Here is a 15,384-nt window from a genome sequence, read left to right on the forward strand (position 1 = left end):
TATTTAAAGGACTGGATGTCCTTAAAGTTTAACTCCTATTTTCTGAGTATAGCAGAACTGTCTGCTAAAACCAGATATTTGAATTGCTCTACAATTGGAAATCAAATCCATCTTTGCTTACTAAAAGAAAATCTATTCTATTCTACTCAAAATAGAACATTTATTACAGTACCACTTTGCTTTTTACACTTTTCGATGTGAATAATAAAATCATTATTAAAAACAGTTATTTCTTGGGAGATGTGAAGAAAATTTACAGTTCACTTTAGTGTATTCTGATAAAACTTTTGTTTGCATTATCATATGAAAATTAACATTGTAATAATGGTGTTTTTCCGGGGCAACAGGAAAATCCATTTTAATGTGAGAGTTCACTTTAAGGCAAGTTGACTGTAGTTAATTATCTTTTCCTTCTATATATATTTCTGAATGTGTGTTTGTTTAAAAATCAAAGACAACTGGTCTACAGTGCTAAAAAGAGATCTAATAGACTTAATTTTTCACAAAGAATTTAATGGTGTAATTTAAAATTACTAAAATGACACTTCTGCTTAGTTACTAATTAAAATGTACAAATATACAATCAACAAGACAGTCATTTCCAGTACACTCCTCTGTTCATAATCTTACAGGCACTGGGAACAGCAAATCTGGTAATTTCTTTTATAAAATAGGAATCAAAATTGTTATTCAATGTTTCTATGATTATTGTGCATTACTCTGAAGGCAGAAAAATTAAATAATTAGATTTTGTTCCTGAAGGATCCAGCATCAAATCCAAGTAGGTTAAAAAACCCAGGAATTTTTTGGGAATGATCCAGTCCAAATATGTTGGGCTTTGTCCCTCACCATGTGGCTTCCTGATTGCGGGCCTAGATAAACCTACAATAATCTTGCTAAAAAATTGTCCTCAGTGTCCACAGAGCTGAGTAAAAAGAAATAAAAAAAAAAAGTATAAAAAGTTTTAAAGAATGCTTTTTATTTACATGAACACATTAAAAAGTAAATTTTCTTCAGCTTTCACAGTATTTTTGGTATTATGCAACCAAAAATAAAAGTTGTGGACACTCATGGGAAGCCCATAAAAATTGATAGAAAGTGTAACTAAGAATATTTATAAACATGAATGCCCTGTGTGTTTATTTTTGGTCTCACAATATTATGAATACTGAAAAAGCTGAAGAAAATTTATTTTTTACTTTTTGTTCATTTTTGTGAAGAAAACATTTCTTTACATATAAAAAAAACAAGATTTATTTTTTATTTAGTTTTAACTTGATGATTAACACCAATATATAAGATATGTATGTTTGTGTGTGTTTGTATTGTATGGATGCATGCATGTATAATTTTTTTGTTACTTTGAGACTTATGAAGTAATTTTAAAATTTTAGTATAAAATTCTTACCTTCTGATCTAACTTTTTACTTGATACATCTGTCAGTTCACCTCTAAAAACATAGGCATATGTTTTATTGATCTGTTGTAATTTATCTTGGTTTCCTGTTGGCATATTTACACGCATAGGAAGATATATATTATCAGGAGGTATTGATACATTTTCAGAAGGTGAGTTAACTGTCAAATGTGTAACTTCTGATTCTTCACCAGCATAACGTATAATAACACCCATTAACAATCCTTCAAAGAAAAAAATAAATAAAGTAAATATATTGCATATAATCCAATATGATGTTAAAAGAAATCAAACAATATTACATATTTTTAAAATAAAAGTATATTTAGTGATAAATTAATTTTAGATGAAACTTAATGTAAATTTATACAATATTTTCTTAATGTCACTTCACATAATTAAAAATAATATTAAGAACTTTCAATTTTGAATTAAGTTAATAAAAATAGATGTAACTAACAGTAAAATAAAATGTTAATTAGGAATGCTTAACTTAAATATAACAAAGTAATTGCATTACTGTTTGGTTAATGCTATATTTTATTAGCAATTATTGACAATTTATAAACAAAAAATTTACAGTTTAAAAATAAACATAATTTGAATAGTCATATTTCTTTCACTGACTTATTAATAATTTAATTAATACAAAAATAATTATCATCACTACCAATGAACAGTTTAAATGTTTAACTTTTAAGTTAGCAATTAAATTAATAAATAGTTAAATTTTTCAAACTTCTGTATTCAATCTTCCTATAAAAACTAAAAATCAATAAATCTAAAGCAAACTGTATTTTTAGTATTACTGAATAAAAAAACAGAATTGAATTCATTATTATTATTTTACAACTGAACCAAAAGAAAAATTAACATTTCAAGTTTGGGATACGCAAATTAATTTTTCTATTTTACCCAAGTTCAACTTCTATTGAAAGAAATGGATTTATTGTAACATAAAATCATTGATAAAAAAGTTCACGCACCGAGCAGGCAGTATTGAAACTGAATGAAACTTTATTAGTGTAAATGTAATGACAACAGTAATAAGTGATTACAATATCATAGCAAAAGAACAATTTCCTGTCAAACAGTGGTACAATTTAAAGCAACCTTTAGTATCTTGTATGATTTCTTTTCTGAATACAAGATACAGTTGAGCATGGAGGCATACAAATATCATGTACTATTTGCCTACAGATGTTTCAGCTGCTGTACCAGAACCCTCACACTAAAGCAGGATTGAAGCACTCACTAGTGGTTCTCCACACTAACACAGTAGTCATCTGTTCCCAAACAGAAACAAGATTTGTTGCTAAAACAATTCATTGCCAGTCTGTAGCTAGTCCATGCTTCTCTGTCATGGTTTCAATTCAATTCAATTATTTTATTGAGGTACTAAGGTACAGTACATATCCAGTACCGCTAGACACAACTGGATGAGTGTTACAGAGTATACAAGGTATGGCACATAAGGATTAACATGGAAACACGTAGGGAAGGAGTGAGTGTGTTAACCGGATACTATGACGTAAGATTACATATGAATGGTATGATTACAAAGAACATGGTGACAAATAATTACAGATGATAGACAACATGACAAATGATTACTTAAAATAATAACAAAGTAACCGCAAACAATAAGTGCAACAAAGAGTGTAAAGAGCAAACAATAAGGGATAAATGGTAAGATAGAGTATGTAATAAGCATTTACAAATAGAGATTGGGGTTATTACAAAAAAAAAGAAATATACAATATATACAAAAGCACAGAACGGAAGATGCTGAGCTGAGCAGAAGAAACTATCTGGATGCTTGGGTGCCGTAGGGGACGTTGGTCCTTTTGTTATATTGTTTGATGAGCACAATGAGTTGATTAAAGGTGTCCCTGTCGTTGACCAGGTTGTTAAGTTGGTCATGTTCACCATTAGGCCAGTGCCCGTGCTTAAGGTCAATGATAGTATGTAATTGAAGCCTCTCATGCTCCAGCATGGGACAGTCCAGGATATAATGTAGACAGCTGTCTTGAGAGTCACAGGTGGCACGGAGTCCACTGCTGTGTGGGTTAACAAAGCGTTTCAGATATGAATGAAAACACCCATGATTGGTGAGGAATTGGGTGAGTTGAAAGTTTGGAATGATCCACTTGTAATTATACCTATTAGAGATGTTAGGAAGAAACCGATGGGTGATGTTGTTGCTGGAGTCCCAGTTGCGCTGCCAGTCGGTACCACTGAAAATGAAGCTGATGATGTTGGAGTACTAATGGCAGGATGTGTAAGTTGCAGTGCATGCAGATTTGCTTCTGCTAGTCACTTGCCAATCATAAGAGAAGAGACAGGGTTCTGTCATAAGACTTACCCATCTGTCTTTGGATGATGGACAATAACACTATTACAACTGTTCATACCTGTCTCATGATCATCATCTCTCTGGCAGTCTGTCTGGGGAATCAAGAGCCATCTGCCATGTGTGTGTCCCCGATATATCCATTATCCTCAGCACCATCTCAGTCAGGTCAGAGCAACCCAGATGGTGGACAACTCAGCAAAACATCTATCCCTGCTTTTTCAATTTGATAAATGTGACCTTTCTCAAACTCCCTGAATTGTGTGCAATCTCTTTGCATTATACAGGCATGCCTGGCACTTGAAACCTTCCAAACAACAGGTACACTGAAAACTCTGAAGACAATGAGCCTCTATAAGCCTTTTTATAGGATATCGAAATAGAAATATTAAGGCCTTCTGACGGCATTACTTGGATGTGCAATTGGACTAAACCTGTAATCATTTACATACCTGTTTGAAACATAGTTGTATACTTTTCGCAGTAATTGAACAATTCTATCTGGGTGCTTAATTTTATTAGTGCATGTGTGTATAAATTTTATGATTAAATCTTTACATAAGTTTATTACATATGCATATGTTGAAAAAAAACAAAGCATGTAAAGCTTGACATAGTTATGGAACTGTTGAAGTTTGACTGTTGGAATTATGAAGATTATTTGATTTACATTATGTTTAGATATGTTCGTTCTTTATCCAAAACCCAATCCTTTGTATTTAGCCAGGTTATCGCATTAGACAAAACTCAGTAAATTATTGTTTCAAATTAGTGTGTCAGATCTGGTGAATATGGTGGGTGTGGTAACACATTCCATCCAAGCTGTATCAGTTTCTAATGAGTTTCCAAACTTGTGTGAGGTCTGGCATTACCATAGTGAAACATTACACCTTTTCTGTTGATCAATTTTGGCCTTTTCTGTTTGATGGTATCACTCAATTTGTCCAGTACACTTTCAAATCAGTTGTGGAATTGTCTGGTAAAAGCTCAAAAACAGAAAAAAAATTTCCCTTAAAATCCCATCAGAGAGCATCACTTTTTTCATGAATATTAGCTCTCAAAGTGCTGGCTCATCTCTTCTACTCCATGATTGCTTGCGTTTGACATTGTTATAAACAATCCATTTTTCATTGCCAGTTATGATTCGTTTCAAAAATAGATCATTTTCTTGACGCTTGTGAAGCAAATCACAAATGTCAGTGTGAAAGAGCAAATCTCTTTCTTTAAGAACATGTGGAATTCATATATCAAGCTTTGAAATGAAATCAAGTCATTTCAAGTAATCATAGACAGTTGAATTCGACAAATTTAGTCTCTTAGCAATTTCTCGTGTTATTTGGTGGTTTGCTTCAATCAATACCTTTATTTTGTCTTCATCAGCTTTAACTGGCTTTCCAGAACATGGTGCATCTTCAATATCGAAATTGCCAAAATGAAATTTTGTGAACCAGTTTTGGCACTATCGTTCTGTCAATGCATCTTCTCCATACACATCACGCAATTTTTTTCTTGTTTGAATGACATTTTTATCTTTTTGGTAATAAAAAAAGCAAAATATGTCGAAAATGCTGCTTTCATGAATAGTATATTTGGCCTTAGCCGAATACCAAATACTTGGCCAAGAGCGTGGCCGAATGGCCGATAGTCGGCTTGATTAACGCACATATGAAAATTGGTGCGCAAACCGCATTATGGCAAGGATTGCGCACCCTGCTCTCTATTGGCCCGCTGTCACTACAATTTTTTCTTCCAGTAGGTCTAAATTATTTAAATTACAATTATTAAAGTTAATATCAGATGGAGCCTAACATCTACCTCTAGTGCCAAATTGGTTTATAATTTATGTAATAGCTGTAAATAGCCCAATATGATTCAGCAGTTGTTGGTATTTAGATGCAAGTTATAACTTATAAGTTATTTTATTTGCAATCGATCTTTTTAACTCTTTAATTAAGCACTAAAATTTTGTTTTTACTACCTATTTGTAGACTGAATAGTACCCTAAGGATATACTGTTATGTCACGCGAGTGTATGGCCAACGAAAGGACAAATTTACAATAAAACAAAACTTTAAGTTTAATAAAAAAAAAAAACAACAATCAATAAAACACTCTTTCACCTCGCGTGATGATATGCAGGATTCTTTTACAACTCCGACTCGAAACTTCACACGTGTAGGCGAAGGAGTAGACAAAAATAACAAAGGGAAACACGTGGTTCACACACAATAAGCGCGACAAATTTATAACGAGTTACAAATAGGATATTCACCGGACTATTACAAACTAGGATTAAAACTAACTTACTTGCTATAGAAAGGGGAAAGAAGAGTTAGATAAATATATGGAATTATATATAAGAAGGGATAGGGGGTACCCAGAATAACTATGTGTCCTCGAGATCTCTATTTCGCTGAACGAGCCGATCCTATTCTTTCTCCACGTCTGCTCCGTCCCAGCTCCACACCAAGAATGACCGTTACTCCCGTTCTTTAGCCTCCGGGTCTTTTTCTTCTTTTGTCCTCCCCCTTACTTCCGGGGAAAGGACTGCCCCACCCGCAAGGAAAGTGAAAATAGAAAGATCGAGAAACAAGGGAGAGACAGAACAAAGAATTGAAGGATTAATATAAGGCTTATAACTATCGCGTATATACAAAATTATGACGTACCGTCACATATACTTTAGTGGAGACATATGATCTAGTTTCTCCCAGTTGTGGAACAGTTCAAATATATTATTGGGGTTTCTATTTGTGATATTTTGTTGCTATTGTTTTTGTCAATATTTTTAAAATTAACATGATTTAACATGTTATCTTTTGCATATAATGAGAAATGCTCATTCTTTGTTTTATATATAAAATAAATTATAGGCTATATTAGTTACTCATCTTCTAGAAGTAGATAAATAATTCTTTCATTAAATACGATAAGTTTCAATAAAACGTTTTGTAAATCATTTTAAAATATCGTAAAAAATATTAATATATATGCGAATACAGTGGTTTAGAATGGGTGTCAGCCGCCCCCTTAAATAAAATACAGGGAATCCCTACAAGAGGAAATCCCTACAAGTCAGTACAGACGGTGTTGTCAGTCGCTACAATGAGCAAGATGTCATTATTATACATTCATTTAAAGAAAGGGGATTCCCCAGTTTTGTCACAGAATAAGTAATGAAAAATTCCGTGCTCATTTCAATCGGTCCGAATCGTAGGTGCGACAAAAATAAGAAATGAAATGGTTCAAATTTTTACAAGATATTATTATTATTTATTGTGAAAAAATGCTGCCCCCTAAAAGTGCCACCCAGGGCAGGCCGCCCCTGCCGTCCCCACTATGCTACGCCACTGCGCGAATACGAATATAACATAATTAACTAAACAATAACATTAATGCCCAATACATTCTAACCTATCTGCCATCAATGCCATAAGATATCGGGCTAGATAAAGGCTATATTATTATTTAATTATGAAATAATTTAATACTAGAGTTAGACACTATTTCTTATTAACTTTAATAATTATAGTTTAATGTTCAGCATTAATAAAAGTTACCAAAATACGAATATTCGTTACATCACTACTTGAAATGTTAACTGTCAAAATATATAATGACAATATGGTTTAAAATGAAGTTGGCAGGTAAAAATACAACTAATCCCTCTGGTAGTAAAAAAAAGAAATTACTTTCCAAACAACCCAATATATAAGACGTTTTTAAAACTGTAAACATTGTTTATACAATTTTATCATTTAAAACAAAATTAATAAAATCTATAATCATTAAAAACTATAAAAAATTTATTAGCATAGATGATTTATTATTGTTTTGATTTTCTTACATAAAATTTCAAAGCAGCTTCTTCGAAAATTGTTAAAGATTATTCCAAGTTATATTTTATAAAATAACTAAGATTCTTAAGTGGGGAATTACAGAAAAGTAATTACTCATTGATTAAGAGAATAAATGATGATGATATTGCTATAGACCACTATATGCCATAAGACAATGTAATTATTGGTTATCCTATACTTGAATTAGCTAAAAATACTTGAGAAAATATTTTGATGAACAATAAAATAAAAATATTTAAATTTAAAGAAAAAATTTCAAATAGAAATTTATATAATAAAGTTACCTCAGGAAATACTGTCAAGAGAAAAAAAGGAAAAACTATTAGAAAAGAAATTACAAAAGAATTGTCTATAGAATTTCCTGGTAAAAAATAATTGTTGTTAATTATTCTTCAGAATATAACATCTGTGTTATTAAATCATTTATAGCTTATTCACCACATGGCAAAACACAATTTTTCATAACATCAAAAGAAAAAAAACAAATTTTAACAACCTTTTAACAAGTGGTTTTCAGAGAATTTAAAGCCTATTTAGTTTAAAAGGCCAAACAATTTTACTAAAATTTTTTAATTCACAAAAGAATAATTTGTGTTTGATTAAAAGTTTCATTATTTTATATTTTTAAATAATTCTAGAGAATGTTGCATTATACTAATAAGAATCTCTATTGGAAATACCTCGTAAGATTTATTATTGCAGTTTATATTATGACTACATAAGAGAAAGAGAAACATCATAATACAAATTTATAAAATACTGTAGAACTAGCAAGTAAGTCTGGCATTGTCTGGGCAAAAAATAGGTAAAAACATTAAGATTATTAAATTATTTCATGCTTTTAACCCTTCTATTATATTATAGTATTTGATTTATATAAATATAAAGGTTATCTTACATAAAGGTTTATTGCACCAAGTGACCAAGCTAACACATTTTTAAAATTCTTTAAATTGTGTAAAGTTGAGGAACAAAATTTTAAAAATGTGTTACTGGTCACTCAGTATGATAAACCCTTACATAAAGATAACCTTTGTAGTCTTATAAATCAAATGCTATAATATATTATAGTATATAACAAACATTAAAACGTAAACCATATAAAGATTTAGTTATTTTAGCCTATCATTGTCATATTTGTTGCAATACTCAGATGATATGAAATGGCACAATTTCATTGGTCAAGTAGCCAGGAATTGAGAATACAATATCTAAAAGATATAAGATGTATTTTTTTCTAATGTTAGCACTAACAAACTTTCATTCACAGCTGAATATCAATCTGCCAATGAATCGAATTTTGTGAAAAATGGAACCAAATATTTAAACTCAACACCCTCAAAAACCACTTAAAACATATTTTGTGCAGACTGTTAACTTCGTATTATGTAATTTTCCTATTCGAATGCCACCAACCACTGGGTCCGATAGGAAGAAGGGACTGTTGCAGATGGAGGTTGAAGTTAATTCAACCAAACGTAGTAGTTGTCTCTTCCTGAAAGAGGATGGTCAATGACTACTACTTAATACTACTCTACTATTAATATTTGAAAAGCAATGTTCCCTCTAATTTTTTTTTGTAGATGAGCAGAACATATACTTCTCTGAGCAAAAAAAATTTTTCTGAGCAGATACATATATAAAATCTTATTTTTTCCTATAAAAATTAAAATAATTAATTATAAAGTAGAGATAAAAATTCATTTTAAAACATACTTCTATACAAAATATTATCTTTTGTCAATGATTCAATGTATTTAATCAAAATATACATATCAGTAATCACGCTGCAGACAGAATGAGAAATAAGTAAACAACAATTCAAATCAGTGTGCATGTTCGCCTGTGCGGCACACAAATTCTCGTGTGCGGAAACAATTTCAGCAGTGTGCGGCCACGCAGCTTAGAGGGAACACATTGTTGAAAAGTGATCCATGTTGGCCCTGCATGTGATCAAAGTTGCTAACCTTAATGTCTGAAAGACTTGATATAAAACTTGTTTAAATTAAAAAATCTTGTAAAAATGTGAGAATAATTGTAAATCAGACAAAACAAATATCACAAATAAACTGGAACGATACTAACAAATTTAACACCTAAACACTCCTTCCAGCAGAAATAGACTTTATATGCTCTACACATGATTTCTGCGCATGTTGATGAGGCTACTTCTTACACAGGACCTTTGACCGACACGACTTACGTTCGTTGGAAGCTCTTGAGATCTACATAGAAAGCACAAAGGGATGCTGCATTAACTCCGATTATATTCCGGTTCCACAAGCACGGAAATATTACTTACAGTGCCATAAGCGCAATAATTAAATTTTCGTCTTTCTGATACGTAAAAGAAAACAATGTCTACATCGTTTACAATGCACTAGTTGTTAATAATATTAATAATAATAATAGTAATAACGATAAGGATTTTATTTGTAACTTTATTTTAAATTATAGTTTTACATCGTTAAATATTTAAAAAACTGGAATGCAATATTTGACGGTTTCAAACGATAGAACAGTTTTTTGGTTGTACGTTCCTGAAGAAGGCCTCTAAATGACGCTGAAAATGTTAGAGCATTAAAGTCTATTTCTGCTGGAAGGAGTGTTTAGGTGTTAAATTTGTTAGTATCGTTCCAGTTTATTTGTGATATTTGTTTTGTCTGATTTACAATTATTCTCACATTTTTACAAGATTTTTTAATTTAAACAAGTTTTATATCAAGTCTTTCAGACATTAAGGTTAGCAACTTTGATCACATGCAGGGCCAACATGGATCACTTTTCAACAATGTGTTCCCTCTAAGCTGCGTGGCCGCACACTGCTGAAATTGTTTCCGCACACGAGAATTTGTGTGCCGCACAGGCGAACATGCACACTGATTTGAATTGTTGTTTACTTATTTCTCATTCTGTCTGCAGCGTGATTACTGATATGTATATTTTGATTAAATACATTGAATCATTGACAAAAGATAATATTTTGTATAGAAGTATGTTTTAAAATGAATTTTTATCTCTACTTTATAATTAATTATTTTAATTTTTATAGGAAAAAATAAGATTTTATATCTCAGTATCTGCTCAGCAAAAATTTTTTTGCTCAGAGAAGTATATGTTCTGCTCATCTACAAAAAAAAATTAGAGGGAACATTGCTTTTCAAATATTAATAGTAGAGTAGTATTAAGTAGTAGTCATTGACCATCCTCTTTCAGGAAGAGACAACTACTACGTTTGGTTGAATTAACTTCAACCTCCATCTGCAACAGTCCCTTCTTCCTATCGGACCCAGTGGTTGGTGGCATTCGAATAGGAAAATTACATAATACGAAGTTAACAGTCTGCACAAAATATGTTTTAAGTGGTTTTTGAGGGTGTTGAGTTTAAATATTTGGTTCCATTTTTCACAAAATTCGATTCATTGGCAGATTGATATTCAGCTGTGAATGAAAGTTTGTTAGTGCTAACATTAGAAAAAAATACATCTTATATCTTTTAGATATTGTATTCTCAATTCCTGGCTACTTGACCAATGAAATTGTGCCATTTCATATCATCTGAGTATTGCAACAAATATGACAATGATAGGCTAAAATAACTAAATCTTTATATGGTTTACGTTTTAATGTTTGTTATATACTATAATATATTATAGCATTTGATTTATAAGACTACAAAGGTTATCTTATGTAAATATCAGTAAAAGAAGTTTGGGGTAATGGGTTTATAAGTTACTAAGGCGAGATGAAATCAGGGGAGGGAGTGGGATGTCCAGGTTTCCTGGTAGTTAAGCATGTCCTCGTAAATATCGTGTTTATAGAAAAATTATTAGAATGGGTTTATTTTGTTACAGAAACGCAACACACGAGCAATCTGCTGAGGAGAATGCATCTTGGGAAGACTTTTATGTAAAGTTGCCCCCAATTTAAGTGTTACTAACATGAAGAAAACCCAGAAAACTTCATGTGGCCACTCCATTGGCCATGCACAAACCCATGATCATGACTACCAGTGTTTGATGGCTTTATCCACTCAGTTACTGAAGGGTACTTATTTGGCTGCAATTTGAAAAAATTGTAGATGTATAAACAGGGATGTAATTGTAGATGTATAAGGAAGGACAGAAACAGACGGATGACAGCGGAAACACTGTCATCCGTCTGTTTCTGTCCTTCCTTAATCTCAACAACGGAGTTAGCTAGATGAAAGTCAAGACCAGACATGGAGATCACAAGAAAAAGAGGACCACATTAACTATATACAAACTTCCGACTTGTACTGTGAGTCACATTATTTCAATTCAAACATTTTCCCCTGAACAGAGTTAGATTCATAACTGGCACAACTCTATTTCTAACAGGAAAAGTATGATGTACAGGGGCAAAACACTACTACACCTCACAGGAAAATGCTGTGCTACTTGTCACAATAATGGCCTAATGGCACATCTATTTTGCACTATATCATTGTCAGAGTAATTCAGGGAATATAATATATATACATATTTTAAAATTATATTCTTTTTTGTAAGAATTATATTTAGTTAATTATTTTGTTAACTTTTTTCCAATAGATGGCACTGCATGTCAAGCCAGCAATCAAATGTAAAGAGAAATTTGTTGATATATAGAGGACCAATCGATAATTTGGAATGGGATGTATGACATTATCTAATTTAGAAGTATTTGAACATAACTTCCAAGTTTTGTAGCAATTGGTCAAACAGCCTAGGCATGTATAGAAAACAAACAAACCTCATTTATATATATATGTTATGGACCAAGTGATTAATTGGGCATTATGAATAATGACAAACAGAAGTTATGAGGAATTCACACAAACACACACGAGGGCTTTATATTAGTAGCGTTGTTATTCATAATGACTGGGCATTATGAATAATGTCCAATTAATTACTTGGTCCATGACATATAAATTGCAATCAATTCTAAATTGTATTCTTGAAAACCAAATTACATGACTTCTGATCTTCAAAATGAATAAAGTGATGAAAAAATCTTCCAATGTTTATTCAAAATCTTGTAAGATTATTTAGCATTTTGATGCCTACGATGGAATTGGACATGTTGACTGTCATCGTCTTTCTTATTCCAGCTGTTATTTATTGTGCTAGTGCACTATACATAAGCATTTTATTAACATCCCAAAACATAAAAAGTTATCGTACTTTCAGAGGAAATATTTATCGTATTTTTGTGCATATTACCTGCAGATTGTGTGTGTGTTTAAAAGACAATTTGAAACTTATATGCCAATTTACAATTGCTATTATAAACTTCTGCCTAAAAACAATAGTATGGTAAGATGAGTTAAGTGAAGGTTTTATTTTTGTTCTAGAAATTTTCTGTGGATTATACACACAAAAATACAATACTTAGTATTGTTAAATAGTGCATACTACTATTAAAACACTTTAAATGGTCAAATCAAAATTGCAAAGCAGGATGTTGAAGTGTCCTAACAAACACCTTTGGATATAGAAAAGACAAGAACAGAATTGTCTTTCCTAAAGCACGGAATCCAGTCACCACAAAAAAGCATGTTTCTAAGGAAAACTGATAAAATTAAATAGATAAATTTCTTAATTAAAGTTATTTGGTAAATCACAAAGTCAATATAGAGATATTAATTTCTTGATGATAAATTAATTTTTAAAAATTATTTTCATCATTTCTTACCAACAATGCCAATAAATTTTCATGCATTGTCATCATCTAACTGGAGAACTATTCTGTATTTTGACTAGGATATTAAAATTTGTAAATATATTAATATCTACAAAATAATAGACAATCATTTCAGTACATAAAGCAATTTTAATTATTCATATTTAATATATGAAATCATGCTTATTTTTATTAACTCTAATCCAAATTGGGATCAATGCCAAGTATGATCTGAGACTAAATTAGATTTTCAAGTTTAGCATGCAATCTAATCAAAATGAAATTTAAATCTATTTCAATTTGAAAAAAAAAAAAAACATTACTTCAATATCAGTTCTAGTTTTGATGTTTTTATGGCAGTTATTTCATTTCTATGGAGTTGTTAAATTCATCTGAAATAATAATGAATTTATTTCGTTAGAATGATATACCTCGTATAACAATGAGTTACACGTTTAAAACTGCTAATAATATATAAATATTTTTTCACCAATTTAAAAAGTCCTCATTCATAATCTATGTAGTATCATAAATTTTTGTTTTCTTTCCACTTTCGTAAACATAGGTCGATATCAAATTGTATGCCAAATTCTCAATAAAACTCAAATTATAATAAATATATACGATCTCGTCTCAACAGAAAACATTCGTCTTTATAGTTTAACAATACCGGAAATAAAAAAAAAAAGCTCTGAGTGGATTGATGCTTTCATTAATAAGTTACTTTCCAGTCTACTTGAAGATATTTCTCCATAATATATATCACGATACTTTCAATATGAATCTATAAGCACTAAGTTTTCGACTCTACGGAAAACTCGTCACACACTATCGACATCGTCGGAGTAATCACACAGAAGCAAGTAGACACAGGTTTATTACGAGGACAGTCACAATAAATCCGTCCCGAGTCTCCAGAGCAATAATTTTTTGGAGAACAGTCCATCCGTCTCCACCTGCGACCGTTCTACGAGACCGGCCGAACCCACAAGCCCAAGAAAGTCTTCTCGGCGCCACGAGACAGAGTTAAAAAAAAAAAAAAATTAGCATCATATAATTTTAAAACATTTTACACAAATAATCTAAATAATTTATTACACACATTACGGTTCAAATTTCAACGTAGATTTTTTTAAATGAGTCTGCAACGACAGTAAGATCATTTACGCACCAGTTTTTAAATCTAGTATGTCGACAGACAAAATTGAATTCCCAACAGAAACGGTACGTGTATTTTAACATTTTTCAACACTCGTTTACATTATGTGCCAATTACACCGCAAAAACGGCAAGAAATACACGAAACGTGCCACAAATTGCAGACACGTTTACAGTTGGCAGTTACATTCGTGCTCATTAAAAATTTGTATTTGACCAGCATTCTGTACTTTACTATTATCATTTTTTGTCAGCATTTACTGCTGTTGATATTAATTTAATCAGTGAAAATTTACATAGTGAAACTGAATGAAATTTACTCACAAAGTACTGTTAATATATATATATATATTTATAATGTATAAAGTAAATATTTACAGTAAATCCTACAATAAAAATAAATAGGTTTATATGTATATAATCTTACCATAAATAACAGCTAATCCAGTTTCGTGCAAGTAACGAATTCTCCTCCTTTTAAAAAACCAAATGGTGCAGACGGTTAGAGTTAATAAGAAAACGTAAGCCAGAATATTAAGAGAATCAATCTGATGTAGTTTCTTGGCTTTTTCGTCTAATTTAATATCGGCGGAATCATTACTTGTAATTAAACTTATACAACAGCACAGAGCGAGTATAAATAACCAAATATTTCCGTTCGTCATTATATATATATGAACGAAATAATAATAATAATAATAATAAACCTCTTCACATTTGTTTTCGTAGGAAACGAAAAAGAAATCACTCGCGTAGACTAACGACCCGCCTCCTTCGCCATTCGCAATTAAATGACAATGTTGCCATTTAACGGTTCCGCAGTTAAAACTTGAGAACTAGGTTAATGGGAAAATATTCCGATAAAGTAAATTTAAATAAAAAAATTAAATTATGCAAATTTATTTTAA

General features: G+C 31.1%; 1 protein-coding gene across 4 annotated transcripts in view; it reads right to left on the reverse strand.

Moving 5' to 3' along the window:
• The window catches only part of LOC136971394 (sodium/hydrogen exchanger 6-like), a 74,559-nt gene that overhangs the window by 53,495 nt on the left and 5,680 nt on the right, over positions 1 to 15,384 (reverse strand). For 2 of the 4 annotated variants that reach the window (XM_067265839.1, XM_067265840.1), the window contains exons 1-2: positions 14,904 to 15,268; positions 1,409 to 1,641 (exon numbers count right to left, since the gene is read on the reverse strand). In XM_067265839.1, coding sequence (XP_067121940.1) covers positions 1,409 to 1,641; positions 14,904 to 15,141 — 471 coding nt within the window. In that variant the 5' untranslated portion in view covers positions 15,142 to 15,268. Of the gene's footprint in view, positions 1 to 1,408; positions 1,642 to 14,903; positions 15,269 to 15,384 lie in introns of those variants that run through there. The other 2 variants (XM_067265841.1, XM_067265842.1) reach the window with 2 other exon arrangements.

The sequence above is a fragment of the Centruroides vittatus genome, unplaced genomic scaffold (assembly GCF_030686945.1).
Source record: "Centruroides vittatus isolate TY-2023 unplaced genomic scaffold, ASM3068694v2 contig_250, whole genome shotgun sequence".
NCBI lineage: Eukaryota > Metazoa > Arthropoda > Arachnida > Scorpiones > Buthidae > Centruroides > Centruroides vittatus.